At 33.1% G+C, this 19,996-nt stretch overlaps 1 protein-coding gene across 1 annotated transcript; it reads left to right on the top strand.

Moving 5' to 3' along the window:
* The first annotated feature begins 15,070 nt into the window (after positions 1 to 15,070).
* Positions 15,071 to 19,397, top strand: LOC149482941 (toll-like receptor 7). Its single transcript, XM_089703045.1, has one exon. The coding sequence runs from the start codon at positions 15,282 to 15,284 to the stop codon at positions 19,119 to 19,121; it is 3,840 nt and encodes a 1,279-aa protein (XP_089559171.1). The 5' UTR covers positions 15,071 to 15,281; the 3' UTR covers positions 19,122 to 19,397.
* The last annotated feature ends 599 nt before the right edge of the window (positions 19,398 to 19,996 follow it).

Raw genomic sequence — 19,996 nt, 5'->3', positions numbered from 1 at the left:
TCTTCTGTGTTTGGAAATCAAATTGTATTTTGTGAGGCACTGATTATTTATTGTTCTATAAACCTACTAATATTGTTAATGCGAAAGTAACTCTGACTTTGGTGTAAGGATACGAAGCATTAGAGAGTGCTTTTTTTACTCTAATTACTCGCTAATTTTCATGTTAATTATTTCTTAACTTACCTTAATCATTTGAATTCAATCAGTTCATCTTTGTTTCTCTGTTATTTAACATATTTAATGGTTTTAGTATAAAAATGCTACGAGCTACGCAGCGTTGTAAAACTACATACTAACCATATTTCCTACACTTCATTTTAATAAACAGAGCCTTAATTAATAATTCCTACCAGATTCACTCACGTGGATCAAGTCGACAGTTGTAATAACATGATATAGGGACGTATTACAATTTGCGATATCTTTTCGCTCGGGTTTATTTGAGCATTTCGAGAGCTCTCGGCTTGCGGAGAAATGACGACTATTATTTCAATTTCCACGGCTTGATCTGCATAAAATAAGCTGTATTTTATTAAGTGGCAATAACATTTTCCGCGTGTCTGAGTTCACAGATTTTGCAACTATATTTACTATAGTCATATTGTTGTAACTTATTGGTTTGACGTTTTTTTTTACTATTGCAGTTTTTATGATTCGTTTATTTATTTATTCAATTAACAACATTTATTTGTTCAATTAGACTTCTTCTATAAGCACTTTTGAATCGTCATTCCATATTTTTAACATTTACCACCGATTCGGAAAGCATTATCTATGGCGAAGAACCGGCAAGAAACTCCATAGTTGCTCTTTTAACACACGAACCAATCTTTATAATACTGGTATGGCCCTTTTACCAACACCAATATAAAAATAAAATAATAGCCTAATAATAATAGCCTGGAGTAAACAGTAATCATAGTAAATATTCAAATAAGCTTCTTTGATTTCCAATATCCCTATAGACCAATACAGTCTCCGATAAAATTCTAACCTACATCCAAGTATACACTGTAAACACGATCATAGCTTTTTCGCCTTATCTATCAACATTGTAAACCCGCCTTAGGGTGGAAGAAGGAAGCGTCACGAGCGTTTGTAACCGAGCCTAATAGGAAATGCGATCGTTGTCTCTAATCAAATCCAGAAGTAGATTACGGTAGGAAAATAACATGATAGCGTTTGCGTTGAACTGAACGTTTTCTTTTGCAGTATCTTTGTTGAATGCATTCAGAATTGAAACTTGATATAGACTTAGAAAATTTAATGGGCAAATGTAAAACCTTTTCAAATGTGGCAAATATTTATAGTCTGGCTATGAAATATACTGGGGTTAATAAAAATACTTCTTGTTTCAAAGTAACTTGAAAGTAATTCTATATCTCTATAATATTATAGGTACATGAAAAGAAAATGTTTTTCAAAATTATTTCCGCGTCAAACGCAGGGGTAGATTGCATAATTAAAAGGGGCTTAGAAAAACCAATTAAATCACAAAATATTATCTTGAAGTTTTTTTTATAAAAGCAACGCAAACTATATTTTAGCTTTTTTTTTCTTGTTTGAGAAAGTAAATCTATTAAATTATTATTTAAATAACAGCACACAAAATATGGCTATACAGGGTGTCCCAAAAAGTAGTGATGAACGGAAGCTGGGAGGTAGAGGACCTAGAGAGCTATCCGAATCACCCCCATGTATGTTATGCGATTTTTCGTATTTTCGGAGTTATGACATTTTTTTCAATTTTTCATCTATCGCTGAGTACGGTGAGATTTTTATTTATGGTGACGTGACTTATTGCGCTAGATGCTTGATTTTTTTTTGTGTGGTAAGCTGAAAGATAGGCCAATTCAGTATGGTAACATTTACTATCGTTAGATCTTCGAATGGAATAAAAAAAGAATTAAATGCCAAGAAAGATAAAATTACCCAGTATGTTCACAACTTCAAGGGCCCATAAAAAAATAAAATCACATAAAAAAAGTTTTCCATTTGGCTTTTAAAAACTCGCTCTATCTATCAGGTAGCTACCCTAAAAATTTCATTTTATTATTCAGAAGGCTTCAATCGAAAAATTGAAATCTAAATGTGGTAAGTGCAAAAATTTTATTAACATGATGATCATTAAAACCAAATTAAAACCCATAAATAGGTGTTTAATTACCAGAAATTTTTAAAATAACCCCGCTGTTGCTCAATGCAAGTGCGACATCACCGTAAAAAGTTGTCTTTTAAATGTCTGAATGCCCTTTTATCATTTTTAATGGTTTCTTCTGCTACTATGAATTTCCGGGTTATTTCGTCCAAATTGTAGCATTCTCTCAAGTAGCCGAGGTCTTTTTAGTATCCCCATTGAAACAAATCAATGGGGTTTAGGTCGAGGGACCGTGCAGGCCAGGCTTTAAGGCAGGCGTCACCAGCGCATGCGCAGGCTGCAACGACCAATCCATCTTTCAGGGTATCTTTGCCCTTTAGCCTGGCCTCGACGGTCCCCGGACATAAACCCTATTGATTTTTTTCCGTGGGGATACTACAAAGACGAGAGACTGCCACAATTTGAACGAAATAACCTGGAAATTCATAGTAGCAGAAGAAACCATTAAAAATGATAAAAGGGCATTCAGACATTTAAAAGACAACTTTTTACGGTGATGTCGCACTTGCACTGAGCAATAGCGGGGTCATTTTAAAAATTTCTGGTAATTAAACACCTTGTTATTGGTTTTAATTTGTTTTTATTAATCATCATGTTAATTCAATTTTTGCACTTACCTCATTTAGATTTCAATTTTTCGATTGAAGCCTTCTGAATAATAAAATGAAATTTTCAGGGTAGCTACCTGATAGATAGAGCAAGTTTTTAAAAGCCAAATGGAAAACTTTTTTTATGTGATTTTATTTTTTTACGGGCCCTTGAAGTGGAGAACATACTGGGTAATTTTATCTTTCTTGGCATTTTAATTCTTTTTTTTATTCCATTCAAAGATCTAACGATAGTAAATGTTACCATACTGAATTGGCCTATCTTTCAGCTTAGCACACAAAAAAAATCAAGCACCTTCCGCAATAATTGACGTCACCATGAGTGAAAATATCACCGTACTCGGCGATAGGTGAAAAATTGAAAAAAACGTCATAACTCCGAAAATACGAAAAATCGCATAACATACATGGGGGTGATTCGGATAGCCCTTTAGGTCCTCTACCTCCCAGCTTCCGTTCATCACTACTTTTTGGGACACCCTGTATAATATTTGATATACTATGTTAAAATGTGTCGGTAATGTTCCTATTTTATAGCTTATACATACATTTTTTATATTGCATTGCATATATTGCACTCGACAATATAGCGCTCACAAACCCCTTTTATTATACCCACTAGATATCAATCAAACAATGTCTAATGGACACAACATAGAAAATACAGCGTATATTAAGAACAGGGTAATGAGATTTCCGTATCCATCAGTCTTTCATTAAATCTACTATAAAAGTGTAATAACGCTAATGCCATTCGCATGTTATTTATTTAGTATCTCATAAACTTGCCTCAATTTAGGTTTATCTTTATTTTCATATAATCGGTAATTAAAATGATATCTTGTTTTCTCGATCTTATCTTTTGGAATTTATAGCTTTATGTGCTACGCAAATGTGCACTTCCAATGTCTATTTATTGTTTATTTTAACCGCCCACTTTGTACTAAACTATCTATAGAACGATTTATCTCAGAAATTAGAGTAAACTTTATTTTTTATTAGATATTGTTTCAATGTTAGCTTTGATATCTGATTACACTTGAAGTGAAAACTGTTTTAGGTAGTAAATAAATATAATTCTCGTAACCATTGTGCCTTATCTTATAGTACAAGTTATTTATAATATTGGACATGGATAATGTATACAAGCAATATTCCTATTACATCTATATTTGACTACGAAAAAACAGAATATTCGAATCTATTAAAGATAGACCAGACGCAGAACTTATAGCAAGAGCTTTTCAGAGACTGACTGAGTATGCATCTAACCATTACTTATATAATACTACTATTCATTTATTTTAATTTGTAGGAGTATTTTGTAAAACTATTTTAGAATAACTAAAAAAATGACTTAAAAAAATATGAAATTCCAATTTTCAACTGCAATAAAGTAGAAAACAAAAAAGGAATATTTTATTAATAACATTTCTGCACAATCCATACTTAATATTATAAATGCGAAAGTAACTCTGTCTGTCTGTCTGTTACCCAATCACGCCTAAACTACTGAACCAATTTTCATGAAATTTGGTATGGAGATATTTTGATACCCGAGAAAGGACATAGGCTACTTTTTATCCCGGGAAAATGACGCAATCCCGGAAATCCCACGGGAACGGGAACTATGCGGGTTTTTCTTTGACTGCGCGGGCGAAGCCGCGGGCGGAAAGCTAGTGCAAAATAATATCAACAAGGCTAACTTTAAAACTAAATTTCAACAACGATTATTTATGACTTATTAAAATATTTTAATCCGGACTGTGTGGGTGCACGTTAACAAGATTTTTGCTGCAGTTGCCAGTGAATCTTCATTAGATTTTAATATAGATGAAAAGCGAACCTCGCGCTCATATTGCGGGAACAATAAAAATATTTAGAACATTTTAATTTTAATACTCGCGCTGTTTTAACTGTGCTCTGAAATTACAAGCTCGTTTGTAAATATGAATAATACAGTACTGCTATAAATATAGTTCTAAATTGAAATGGTATACTGCTATTACTATTCTTGTGTTTTTTTTATTTTATTTTCATAATCCAATTAGTTTCTATTTAAAGTCTAGATTATCTATCTAAATCTATTTATATTTAGGAATTCGAAAGATGAATGAGACTTAAATACATATCTCCATTCTCCAGTATGTTCGTTGGTCTGCTACTGTCCTGATACTATTATGATTGTTTCATGCGAGTAAAGTTAAAGCTTGAAACGGTGCATCAATAAACTGATAGTTGCATTGTACGCTTCATTTTTTTTTACAATGCCATTTTTCATCAGTTTTCTTACTACCTCTCACATTCCGTATATTAACATCGCGCCCCGAGTCTTTACTGACTAATAAGTTTTAGCGATAATAATAACGTACCTACTACATAAATTGATGAATGTAGGTATAAGTAAACTTGAATTTTCTTGGCGTGAAATAAGGTCATCTATATTGTTATATCCAGGTTACACAATATTGATATTCAGAGCGTTATAAATCGATACGCTTAGTTCCCAAGCAACGGTATCAAAATCCTTTGTGCCTCAGATTACCTTATTTTGGTACCTATTGACATGTAAATCTCTGTAGGCTATTAAATTTGCATTCTAATTAAACGGAACGATGCTTCGTTCCTGGTGTACCTGTTTTTATGGCCAGCTTTAAGTATGATTAAGTTTTCTTAAGACTAGCATATCGTAGGATTGGTGATTTTGTGGCTGTGTATTTTTAATTTATCACGCTTGCTTAGAAGTCGAGCTTTATAAGAACATTTGTATAGAAAGGCATTTAATTTTGTATTTACTAAAAATAAATACCCTTTCGCTATCGAAATTCGAAGTAACGAAATATTTACTACGAAAGCATGTAGCATGAACATTTCAGTGCGTATCGCACGTAATATCTACAATCTACATTCCAAACTATCTGCAGTTCCCTATAAAGCGAAAAATGTAAGACCATTGTCTCCAACTACAAAAATAATCTACAAAATAACTTGTGAAATACTCCGCGGCTATTTCAACATAACTTTGTCCCAGAACGTGATCCAAAAGCGCTGAACACAACAAAATCGATGTTATATTAAAATAATTTTATTCCCTCTAACCGCCCGCGTGATAATGCATTATTTATAACAAGCTAAGATGTCCAAAACGAATGCAGATTCAAAAAGAAGGTGAAAAGGCAACCTTTTGTCCCCAGAGCGTGCTCCGTGAATAAATAAAACAAAAAACGCTTATAAATATTGAACGACAGTATTTCACACTTAGTTCAGTACCGAAATATATTATGACATCGAATTCCGGTTTTTTGGGCAGCGATGTTTTACTGATTCTTTGTTTGTAAACGACTCAAAACAATGCGTTCGCTTTTTTGAGACGTTTTTCCGTCGCCGCAAAATTTGGTTGTAATGTACGACTTGGTGTTTTTGGTTCTGTGTTTTTTTTTCAGCAGTTGCTTTTGCGATGTTTTTGTACAATGTTTGTTAATCACAATTTATAGCTCTACATTTTAAAAGTTGTTTAACGTACTTGTTATATTTTCCGTGTTTTTACTTTTAACTTTTTCGAAAGTGAATAAACGTAAATAACATGAAAAAAACTAATCGTCCTGTAAACTGAACATCAAAGCTGCTCCATAGTTTTTCAGAACAGAAATTCATTAACACATCCATGCCCACACGGATACTGCATGCGGATTGCGAAAAAGCTAGCAGATTATGAAATAAAAGTTTTCGTTAAAAACTCATATTTCTGTTAGCTGAGCGACGGTAAAAACAGCGGGCTGGCTTAGAGCCGGCTCCCGCGGATTTTAGTTTTCAATCAATATATTTCCATCGTCACGTGCAGCCGGTGACCGCGTAACATCGATGTGGCGGTGAGCGGAACAGGAAAACGCGTGGAGTAACGTTATATTAAAAATGTACACATTATTTTTGCAGACTTCTATACTGGATACTGCAGAATTATAACAGAATTCAATATATATACATATTCATTAATACCCATGAGCAATGTTGAACAAAAGTTTTATGTACAAACTTTCAAAATTAGAGTAGGTAATAGACTGAGATAATTTTTAGCTAATATAATAAATAATAAAACTTACTAGAGCTTACCAGGGTAGAGACGGCATTACAAAGATAAATTACTCACAATTACTGCTTGTAATAGCTTAAGTTCTATAAAGATTCCTAAATTTCTGAGTATCATTTAATGTGTATTTTTTATTTATTTTTTACTCTGTTGTATGTTTTAGAAATTCGACGCCAAATACACATAAAATTTCATACGTAGAGCATAAGAGTCGCGTTAGATCACTTTATATTCACATTCAATTATTTTGGCTCAAGTTCGGCTCTACAGATTTCTTATTCTAAATTTGCAAAACGAATTGCCATGGATAGTATATGTAAAGGGCAAACGGTGCCATAGTGTTTGTAAAGCGTATATAAATCAAAGCATTGTTCAGTTTTTATTAAGCTCACTTCAAATTCCAAAATTTTCCGACTTTAAATTGGATTTAAATAATTTAAGTGAGTCAGTTTTCAGGTGCCTTTTGTAAACTCGATAATAGGTATGTCAATTTATTTCAAATATTTGCGCAGTTTTTTTTGTATAAAATAAGTCTCACGAAACGGTTCGATTAAGTAGAAACCGTATAAACCTTTCGTGTCTCACAGGGGTCTATATTATGCCTAATCCTTCTTTGGATAGGCTATTTTTTATTGTTTCAAAATAAAGCCTATTCAGTTATTTATCAAAAAAACAGGTGTAAAATTAATAAAAACCATAAGTTTAGTTACATCATTTCATACAAATTTTTTCAGTAAAATTTCCTGTTCATAAAATAGTTTCTTGAAAACTAACCTCTGCTAGTTCTTCATTCCTTCACGATTCAAATCGTTTAAACACTGGATTATCTTTATCCGGAAATTGTGTTCTATTTTACACGAAAAGCCATCGCGTTTTACAGCCGTCCCATTTATTTGTATAAACTTTTTATTGTAGTCAACAACCTGTTTATAGCTGTAATAACGTATGCGTGACTGCTGACAATAACTCGACATACTTTTATTGAATTTCACCCGATTACATCGAGCATTAAAATATATAATTTAAAAAATAATTTAATGAATAGAATTATTTTAGTCATGAACGTACGGAAATACGATTACACCGGCTATTATGAAGATATTTACTGTTATAGTTTTGCTTAACGTTAAGGCGGGTTTACACGCAATTCTGAGGCTATTTGTTGAATAGAACGTGTAAAGTGTAATCTAAGCCTTAGCTGGAGCATTAGGTGCAGTTGGTTCGAATAAATGTACAGTTGGTTGTAACGGACCTTCTTATTGTTATTGCTTCTTTTATAACTTTATGAACGTTTCCTAGGTATTGAAACTTTATTGTCTTATGTAATTGGACCGATAGTATAATTATAGCAGGAAAATGCAGTAAATTCCTATCCTTTAAAATCATAATGCAAAATAATGATAGGAATGTCTTGTTATTAGTTTCCTTGATCATTCTATCATGTTACATATTTTTTATATCGCAATGCATAACTTGCTCATTAATATGAAAAAAAATTAAGCAATCCTATTTTCATTTTCATCATCAACAGTTTATAAAGTACCTTCCTACAATCTACATAATAAATTATATCTATGCTCTATGTAATCTAATTAGTGTTACACAGGTAAATTTATATAATATTGATTGAATTCCGAACTCCCTCATAATTCTGTTCAATAAATAATAGAAGGGGTGATCGAGCTCACACCTATCAATATTCCTACTAATAATCATTACTAACCCTTCAACAGATAATTTCACACACGCTCATACTACATCAATAAAATTTAATTACCAGTAGCCTTTTAAAATTCCTCACCTGGGGTTCATTCAGTTCCCTCTACACTCTACACGAGACACCTCAAGCCACTACGAATTACAAATATTCGAGCACGCAACGCAAACAAATCCAGGGACTGTGTATACTGCAATCCATTACCATAATTAACTGCAAACACTACGTAACAAGCTCTAGTGCCGGTATAGGGAATTATATGGATATTATATTATTTTATTGAGATGTTGAATGACATAGTTTGTACAGTGTACACGTCTTAAAATAAAAAACGAAAAATTATTAACTAGTACTAGCTTTCCACCCGCGGCTCCGCCCACACAGTCAAAGAAAAACCCGCATAGTTCCCGTTCCCGTGAGATTTCCGGGATAAAACCTATCCTATGTCCCGGGGTAAAAAGTAGCCTTTGTCCTTTCTCGGGTATCAAAATATCTCTATACCAAATTTCATGCAAATTGGTTCAGTATTTAAGGCGTGATTAAGTAGGTACTTTCGCATTTATAATATTAGTATGGATAACGTCACTTATTAGAGTGAAACTGGAATGACTGAAATGTTCTTCAACAGTAGAATCTTATCTTTTCTTCCATGTCCATATCCTTACTAGTATTATAAATGGGAAAGTGTGTTTGTGATTCTGCCTTTCTTTTACGTTTTAACGTAGCTTATGGTATGATTTTTGTGTTTGAGGATATTTAACAGATTAATTATAAATAGGTAATATAGGCAATATCTTATTGCCATGGGAGGATCTATTATGATGCGTATTTGCTACGAAAGTGGTCGGAACTAAATAAATTACTAAATCGTATCAGTTCATATTGTTAAAATCAAATATGGGAACAAACACTGTGTAAATAGGTACTGCTACGATTAAGTCGTGTGTGAATATCGAAATATGAACTATAATAAATTTACACATAAAAATAAAATTTAAATGACCCTTGCAATTAATAGTATTTCCACTACACAATTTAAACAGTTCATGCGTAAGTTTCATCAATATTTTATCTGCATAATAATATCTCGTTCCCCAAACACACAATTTAAAGTTTAATAAGCAAAATAAATCGGTGTAAACAAGCCGTGACATCAAATATGTTGCAATTAAAGCCTCTACAGGAGTTTTAATGAACCTTTGATCTGAGCTAAACGTAAATACAAACTTTGTACAAGTTGAAACGTACTCCATTGGTAAATACCGAACGCTTAAATTTTATTTGCAAGATCTTATGAAATTTATAAACTTTAATAAGTTTGTAATTAAAGGATTTGAAATCTATCGATCTACCCTAAATTGTATTTATCAATGAGAAATTGTGTTAGTTCATAGTTTAAAGTTACGTCTACGTCTGCGAAGACGTGGGCGTCAAACATCTGCAAAGCTGTTTGTGTAAACCCATCCGTATAAAAAGATAGAAGTTATACTTACAACAATATTTAAGTATTTCAATTTTATCATGACATATTATCAAGATATAATTTGTATGTATACTGTGCTTAAAAATTAAATCAAATGAGTTGTTTTAACTATGAAAGAGTCATTGCACACGACGATCGTAACTCCAATACGTTTAATTTCATCATCATCATCATCATCATCAGCCCATATACGTTCCCACTGCTGGGACACGGGCCTCCTATGAGGGTACAGGCCATAATCCACCACGCTGGCCAAGTGCGGGTTGGCGGATGACACATGTCGTCGAACTTTTGATTCTTCGACATGTCGGTTTCCTCACGATGTTTTCCTTCACCGTTCGAGCAGTGGTGATGTTATAACATGCGCAGATAAATTGAAAAATCAATTTATTTCCTGCGCGTTCGCCCGGTCTCGAACCCCGGACTTATGGATTCGAAGTCCGAAGTCTCACCACTGAGCCACCACTGCTCTACGTTTAATTTTTACAGACCGAATATTGTTTGTTTAAAATATTCCGATTTCAAACAGAAAGCTTTTGATTGAAAATTGAACAATTATATGATAAATTCACACGTGAATGGAATCCAAAATCGAATCATGCATTCAGGCTTCGTTCTAATCGATTCTACGTCCCTACTGTCCCACTGAACCGATTCTGCTTAATCAACGCTCAAACTATTGGAACTATTCGAAGTGATTGAAGCGAGAACTCGAGTTGACGAGCAATCTTCTCGTAATATCCTACGCGAGAACTCAATTACATAATGTGAACGCCTTTAATTTCCTAGTGTTGTGCAACTAGGCTTCCTGTTGCGAGCTTTGCTGGCAAAGAAACTTTTTGCAGCGCCTTGGGCTTGCACTATACTGGGGTTCATGTTTTAGCTGATTAGTATTAGATTGGAACTGCGGTTTATGTCTTATTTGCGGGTATCTCATAATGAAACATTTACGAGATTTTGCTCAGCAAAAAAGAGAATGATTGGAACTGGAAACCATTATTAGTTCTGCATGATACATAAATAATAAAAAGATATATAACCAACCAATACACTAATAAAATATATATTTTCCATGAATTGCAGCTCTAAATTTATATCTGGAATCAACAAAACATTAAAAAATAAACATTATTTTTTATTCTGCATTTTATAATTTTATACCCATTCTTAACTTTATCTATAACAGTAAAATAGTAATAATAGTCAAAGTTGTAGCATATATTATAATCGACTCATTGTATAACGTCATTACGAGAAACACACAAACTTTAGCAATATGTAACCATTAGCATTGAAATGGTTATCGCTATCAGAGGTTATCTTCAACAGATTTGTGTTCTGAATTCGTATTGTCTGCAAGTTCTGATTGTAGATATGGTAAGCTATAACGCCTCTAGGGACCCTTCGCAATATCTGATGAAGTGTGAATTAATTTCACATTTAGGTGAGAAACTAAACTGCTTTTTACCATTTTTGGTAGAGCACGCGTTCCAATACAATGCATACTTATCTAAATTGGTTTGGAATTTATTTCAATTTATAGATTATTTTCCATAACGTTTCTTCAACCTTTTTGAACTATAATATAACAGTAATGATCCTCTTCAGCAATACGTGATAATTTTTCTATTACATATATAGTTTTTTGTTAGTTTGATATTCAATAAAAAGAACATGACTGTAAGCTAATAATTCAACTTAGCTATAAGAGTAATTATTAACCCATTTAATTTTTCCTTTCAGAAATGTAGATGGACACTCGCTGACAAAAGACGGATACACAGAACTATCCTTCCTCCCTCTCCCTTATGATTATGTATATTATGAAATATTTACTTATATTAGTACTACCATATTAACCTCATCCATTCCTTCTACCAATATACCGCTATCCAGACAATAATTATGCACGCCACACACACCAAAGCAAATATAACTTCTAACAAGACAGTTCGAACCAAATTCAGTGGCGTTGTATAGAATTTGAATAGAACACGCGATCAGGTCTTGTCGCAGTTCGAATGTATCAGCCGCAGGTGGCGATTAGAGCAGATTCGCGATAAGCGCACGCAATTCCGAGACTTGGATATAATGTGGACAAAGAATATTATATGCTTCTAGAAGATTCCAAATTTGAAACGTGGAGCGGATATTTAGGACAGACAATACATTGCTATGTGTGCAATGTTCTTGTCCAATTTGAACAAATAATTTTAAAAGTGCACTGTAGTGATAATATTTGTAACTGTTATAATTTGTACCTATCCTTTATTTGTATATTTTATTAGATGAAAATATATACTGTAACGAATGCTTACGAATTAATTATTAAACGTCCAACTGGAATAAACGAACAGCTTCTTATTCCTCAGCAGTTTCTTATTGAACCTATAAATTCTTATTGGCATCAAATATAGAACAGTTTCTTACATCCGAAACCTGAAATATTCGCCAATAAATATAATCGGCGTCTACAATTATCTGATCTATACATTCATATATTATGTGCCGTGCGAATGAAATAAACTTAATGTATTCTCCACAATCGGCTTGCTACGATCTAACCAGCGATGTACGGTGGCAATGCGTTAATATCAGAATAGATAACAGGAGCTTTGAACTGCCTCTGACTAGCACTGGTTTTAATAGCCATTGATTTAATTTCAACGCTACTTCGAATACATTTTTGCAAATGTAGCATCTGGTTTTTGCTACTTATTGGAAATCTACTTCAGTTGAATGTTTGTAGGAATCTCATTCAGTTAAGTTGGAAATCTATACCAAAATTATAATCTGCATTAAAAAGGTAGTAACTATTAATTTATTTTCTTAATTTTATTATTGAAATAGACTCGAAAAATTCCAATGCGAACAACGAGGTTAATTTTATTATTATTCAAAAATTTCTTAACATAATAATATGCAAAATAGTAGATATCCATTGTATAGATTTTATAATCCATTGTAGAATTTAACTCAAAGTATTTTATAAAAACGTATTCATCCCTACATCAAAAAATACAACAAATCACGAATACAAGTCACACTCCGTAAAGAACAGCCCCAAAATAGAAACATACAAGATTGGCCAAACTATCCGATATCTGAATAATTCGATAAAGATGATACGGAACCAAGTTAGTGAAACGTCATTGGCAGCCTTGTCACGTACACGCTTGTGACAAGCTACAGATATAGAAAATACAGTGAAAAACCGATGACGCAGTACGGTGAGGGGATTTAGAATATTTTAGGCGGGAAAAGCTCGAGTGTGTTTTTTGCTAATGAGACTTCATCTCGACTTCCTTTGAATTTGTGTGATATTTTCGAAATTATAAAGTATTATTAATTACCTATAGCAAAAATCAAAATATTATCGTGTCGATAATATCGTAGCACTGTTCATATATAGGTATTTGTAAATCAGATTGGTCATAAAGAATCAGAAATAAACAAATCAATTTTTACTATTTTTCATAAGATAAAGTATTTCTGCAACACAAGCTTGCAGAAGAAGCCGCTGTTCCTGACAGGATCGGCTTATGTTCACCTAGTTTTGTAAGCTATGTACCTATGCATAATACTGTATTTTGTTAATAAAGATATTTATTTAAGATTGATACCACAATCTCATCACCGTAGCAAACACGTAGCTGCGTACAAGCTTTACACGATATATCATAACTTTTATTTATACGAAATTGAATCGAAATTATTATGAAATTCCCGTACTACTAACTTTCACGAAAGTGTACGAAGTCATTTATCAAGCCAACGCTAAGAACTCTCGACATCTGGAAGTTTTGATACAGAATGCTCAGTAAAAGACATTAATATTAGGGATATCACACTACTTGAAGTGTTTTTGTGGATGTTATCGCTTTTTATCACTTAAGTAGGGGAAAGTCGGCTAACACTTTTTAAGTTGTTCGTAACAACAAAAGTTTTTTGCTTCACTCAACGTATACATTAATCTATTTTGTAATTCAATCTTCCATTATTATATGTCACAATGTTACATGATTTCGGTTTATTTAAGGTTATACAGTGATTATATTTACACCGTCGCGTTGTTATGAATGTTTTTTTTTTTAAATTCCACTGTTTTGAGTTATTAAAAGTAGGTATAAAATTTAACTTAACACAATATGCCAAAATTACATGATGAAGATAAAATAAAATTTAAGTAAATACAATCGTAATAAAAAACATCACTAGAATTTGAAATGTATACATTTCAATATCCGCACAAAAGCGTGCGATAATAGATTCCATCGAATTGAGGACAAAAGTACCTAAAGGTCAAACAATTTTGTTGAAGTCTCTCAATGCAGCTGTAAACTTTTGAGGCATTCCGCCCGATACTAACTTCTAGTTAGGCCGTAAGCGACTTTACGTGTCGAACAAGGGAATCAAATTATCTCTCGCTAACTTCACACCTCTTCCCGGAATCCGTACCCTGAACAGTAGCTCTAGTTGAGAATTCAATATGTTACATACATGTGAAGGGGCAAGGGTCAAACAAGCTTTATTGGGTATCTTCGACAAAGCATGTGAGTCTCGAATTCAATAAGTGACAACAAAAAGAAATTAACGTCGAAACAATACCTGAGCTGTGTCCCCGATTCTTTCTTTGATGTCTTTAAACTTTGTATTTTTGTCGCGTTTCTAAATATAAAGTGCATTCGTAACATAGAGTTTTTACGGTAAGGATGTTCATCAAGCATTTTAAAATAAATGTCAGCATTGAATAAATAATTAATGAAAAGAAACAGAAGCATAAGTAGAATAAATTATTGGACACGTCGGTAAATATATAAGCATGCCACCCAATTCATAATTCCAAAGGCGTACGTTACCTTTTTTTAGGCCGATATGTGGAAGCTCGATTAAGAAAACATTACATAATTGTGCGAGTGGTCGGGTGCGCAAGTGGCGCCATGCAACGTGTAACTATGTGGGGATGACAGGGTGGTTGCGGGGCGTACGGCGGGGGCAGCTTTGAGCACCACTCTCGGCTAAAGTCGAAACACCTCGGCTCGACGGCTCGTCAGTTGGACACAAGTCACGATGAGGACGGCACGCGTCCGCGTTGCCCCGCGCAGTCACCGTAAACACGCCGCGACGTAAACACAAAACAGTGAAGTGAACATGTATCGTGCTGTCTTAGAACTTTGACAACCAATAGTAAAAATCAATTTGTAAATAAGGACAAATGTGTGTGAAAAATGTTACTGTTGCTGACTTTTTTGTTAGTGACTTTGGATTGTAATGCAGCGTATGCATCGAAAGGTGACACAAGTAACTGCAAAAGCGAGAATAAAACAATAGTTTGTAGTGTACGAATTCTTGAAACAAATGGATCTAGCTTAGCAATTACTTCTGCTGAATATTCAAGCCGGTTGTTTATCGAATGTAACCAGCTGCTTTTGTTTGAAAGCCATTTAGTGGCAAATTATTTTCAAAAGTTTTCGAAGCTCGAAGATTTATCAATACATAACTGTAAATTACTCAGAATACCGGGCAATGCTTTTGAGGGATTACGAGAATTGAAAAAGTTGTCAATTCGGTCAAAAAACTATGATTGGAGTTCGAATAAAAACCTAGAGCTCTCTCTAGGAACATTTAATGGATTACGTGAATTGCAGTCACTGGATTTGGGTGAAAATAATTTAAAAGTGATACCATCTGATGTATTTTGCCCATTGGATAATTTGCAGAAACTGAATTTAACACATAATAAAATTAAAAACATAGACCGAATTGGATTGGGAAATAATTGTGGACTGGATATTCTAAGTTTGGATTTAAGCTACAATGAACTCAAAACTTTAAACGAGGATTCTGAAATAGCAGCACTTCGGAGACTTCAAGAATTGAGACTACAAAATAACAATATAAGTGATATTTCTAGTGAAATATTTAATGGACTTATATCATTAAGAGTTTTAAATATTTCCCATAATAATCTTCAATTTATACCTGAAGGGACTTTTGCCAACACGAAGGAATTGCGTGAAATATATTTGAATGATAATCAATTAGTTGAGTTAGGTAGGGGTGTGTTTCATCGCTTAGAACAACTGTTTGTGCTAGATTTATCAAACAATCAACTTTCAAGTGCTCACATCGATGGTGGAACATTTGTAGGACTAATACGATTAATTATATTAAATTTATCAAATAATGCCTTAACGCGGATAGATAATAAGACGTTCAAAGATTTGTTTGTTCTTCAGATATTAGATTTAAGAAATAATTCAATTGGATATATCGAAGAAAATACATTTTTGCCCCTGTATAATTTACATACGCTTATCTTAGCCGAGAATCGTTTACATACTATCGATGAATTGTTATTTAACGGTTTATTTGTCTTAAGTAAGCTTAATTTAAATAATAATTTATTAGTTAGCATTGATTCAAAAGCTTTTAAAAATTGTTCGGATTTAAAAGAGTTAGATTTGAGTTCGAATCAATTATTGGAAGTTCCTAAAGCTATTTGGGAATTATCCCTCTTAAAAACTTTAGATTTTGGAGAAAATTTAATAACAGATATAAAAAATGGGTCATTTAAAAACTTGGATCAATTAACGGGCTTAAGATTGATTGAGAATCAAATTGGAAATTTAACAAAGGGTATGTTCTGGGACTTGCCAAGTCTTCAAGTGCTAAATCTTGCAAAAAATAAAATTCAAGCTATTGAAAGAGGTTGTTTTGAGCGTAATAAACAGTTAGAAGCTATTAGATTGGATCGAAATTTTATCGTCGATATTAACGGTGTATTTTCATCTGTTTTAAGTTTGTTGTGGTTGAATTTGTCAGAGAACCATTTAGTTTGGTTTGATTATGCATTTGTGCCTAGTAATCTTAAATGGCTTGACATTCACAGCAATTATATTGAACATTTAGGAAACTATTACAAACTTCAAGGTGAAATAAAGATAACAACTTTAGACGTGAGTCGTAATCGTATTACGGAAATATCGCCTTTAGTAATTCCGAATAGCGTTGAAGTTTTATTTATAAATAATAATCGCATTACAAACGTTCAAGTCAACACTTTTATGGATAAACGTAATTTGACAAGAGTTGATATGTATCAAAATTACTTAACACATTTAGATCTGAATAGCCTTCGATTGTTTCCGGTCTCATTGAACAAATCACTTCCAGAATTTTACATAGGTGGTAATCCGATCGATTGCGACTGTTCAATGGAATGGTTGCCTTTGATAAATAATATGACTACTTCTAGACAGTATCCTAGAATCATGGACTTAGAAAATGTTATATGTAAAATGACGCATACTAGAAGTGTCACGCATATAACATTAAGTAATTTAAAAGCCACGGACTTTTTGTGTACTTACGAAACGCATTGTTTCACGCTCTGCCATTGCTGCGACTACGTAGCGTGCGACTGTCAAATGACATGCCCGAATAATTGTTCTTGTTACCATGACCCAACTTGGCATACAAATGTAGTGGATTGCTCAGCCCAAAAAGCAGTTGATCTTCCAGAAAAAATACCTATGGATGCTACAGAGGTCTATTTAGATGGAAATAAATTTAAAGAATTGCAAAATTATGCATTCATAGGTAGAAAAAACATGAGATCTCTTTATGTAAATTCAAGTGAAGTGGAAAGCATACAAAATAGAACATTTGCTGGTTTATCTTCTCTTGTCATATTAAATCTCGCAGACAATAAACTGACACATCTTTACGGTTATGAATTCGAATACTTATCCCAACTGAATGAACTATATTTGCAAAATAATTTTCTAAGATACATTAGTAATACAACATTCTCTACTTTGTATTCATTAAAAGTTTTAAGATTAGACGGCAATAAATTAGTTGACTTCTCGATTTGGAGTCTGGGTATTAATAGAAATCTTAATAGTTTAGCAATAAGCGATAACATGTGGTCTTGCAAATGTAGATATCTCCAAAGATTTACAAGTTATTTGTCAGAAAACGTCGTTACGATTAAAGATATAACTAAGCTATGGTGCTGGGATGTAGATAGTGCAAAACCACAGAAAAAAGATCTTAATCTCAATGGCACAATATGTAGCGATTATTATGCTGGTGACACGGGTATGGATAATGTTTTAGTTTCCAATTACGTTCCCATGCTTGTAACTGCATTTTCTGGATTTTTGCTAATAATACTCGTCACCCTTGTGATTTTCTTATTTAGAGACACAATACGTGTATGGCTCTATTCAAATTGTGGAATAAGATTGTTTCCACTCACTGGAGCGTACGATGACACTGACAAATTATACGATGCTTACGTATGCTATAGCCCGAAGGATGACGACTTTGTTATTCAAACGTTAGCGGCTGAGTTAGAAAATGGGACTCCGTCATATAATTTGTGTCTGCATTATAGAGATATACCTCAACACGGTACCACTTATATGCAATGTACTTTACCGCTCCCCGAGGCAGCAGAAGCCTCTAAGCGCATTATTCTCGTCCTAACTAGGAACTTTATTCAAACTGAATGGTCCCGATTTGAGTTTAGGCAAGCGTTACATGAAATACTTAAAACTAGAATTTATACGTTAATCATAATAGAAGAAAGTGCAGTTATGACCGAGGCGGAATGTGATCCGGATTTAAGGCCGTATTTAAAAACTAGTTCGAGAATTAAATGGGGTCAGAACAAATTTTGGGAAAAAGTGAGATATGCGTTACCCGATAGGACGTATCGATCGAAATCATCTAGCTTAAGGCGTAATATTAATTCTTATAATATGCGTGGTGGTATTCAAAACGGTACAATGAGATCTTTTTCGTTTGATAAAATGCGAGTTTCCGCTGACGGTGTGAATGCATCTCCTGAGTACGTTGAGAGCCGATCACATGTACATACGCCATATGGTCCCGATGGAAGGCCTCCTTCGGACCATATTTATTCATCAATCGATTCAGATTATTCTTCACTAGAATTAGGGGGCAGTAATGTAAATCGAAGGAGGGAATTCAGACATTGGCCGCCGCCTCCTCCTATAATAGACACGCAGCAATCCGGTCAAGCTTACCTTGTCTAGTCTACGCTTTGGTTTATATAAATATTTAGTCGAAGCTTCTTGTGTAAATTGTATCAACGTGCTTACCAAATAATTAAGATTTCAACCTATTTTTGTAATTCTTAGATATAAATGGCGTTCTTTTCATATTATTGTAAATAAATCCTATAAGACTGCTGTAGAATATTATGTGAATTTGTATATAATGTGTAAATAAATAAATGTCCATATTAAGTCACAAGTATACCTATTTATATACTTTAATAAAGCCATTGTGATAATTTTTGCATAAAATTTTATTTTTGTTTCATTGTAACCCTCATAAACTCGGAGATAAAGACAGATATTAAATTAAAAATACAGAATATAACTAAACTGGTTTCATTTTATTGTTTCTTATCTTGCTCTTGTATAAAAAGTAGGTACTTGTTATAGAGTAAAACACTTAAAAAGCACCTAAATCTGACAAAAATATACGTGAGTGGAATAATTGAGCTACTTCATAACCGCTCGTGCCGTAATCACAAGATAAAAACGTTCCTTGAATGATAAATTACTTTTTTTTACCGCAGTTCTTGAGATAATCTAAGATTTTTAAGCAATGCTCCTATTAATGTGGTATTTTTTTTAATTAAATAAGGATAACATTGACTTTATAATTTGAGTAATTAATATTTTGTAATTAATTTTGTAAACATTTAATAATTATATTATTCTGAATACATTTAGAGGACATGAAGGTATTGTATTTTTTGTTCTATGTCTAAGTAAATAAATTAACTTTAACTACTACGAATAATTTGTTCAAATTATGTTTCTCATAATAAGTAGCTGAAGTAATTGCATTTTTGCATTGGTTTCACTGTTAGATTTTTATTATTCAACTGAATATTATC

Source organism: Colias philodice, chromosome 14, assembly GCF_061535455.1.
Source record: "Colias philodice isolate Cphi_HAF_F1 chromosome 14, ilColPhil1 Martin Lab GWU primary, whole genome shotgun sequence".
NCBI classification, from domain to species: Eukaryota; Metazoa; Arthropoda; class Insecta; order Lepidoptera; family Pieridae; genus Colias; species Colias philodice.
The sequence above is the reverse complement of the archived record's forward strand: the minus strand, read 5'-3'. Positions and strand labels throughout refer to the sequence as shown.

What these genes read in the sequence shown, in the direction of transcription:
- LOC149482941 (XM_089703045.1), top strand. Translation starts at nt 15,282, where the DNA reads ATGTTACTGTTGCTGACTTTTTTGTTAGTGACTTTGGATTGTAATGCA.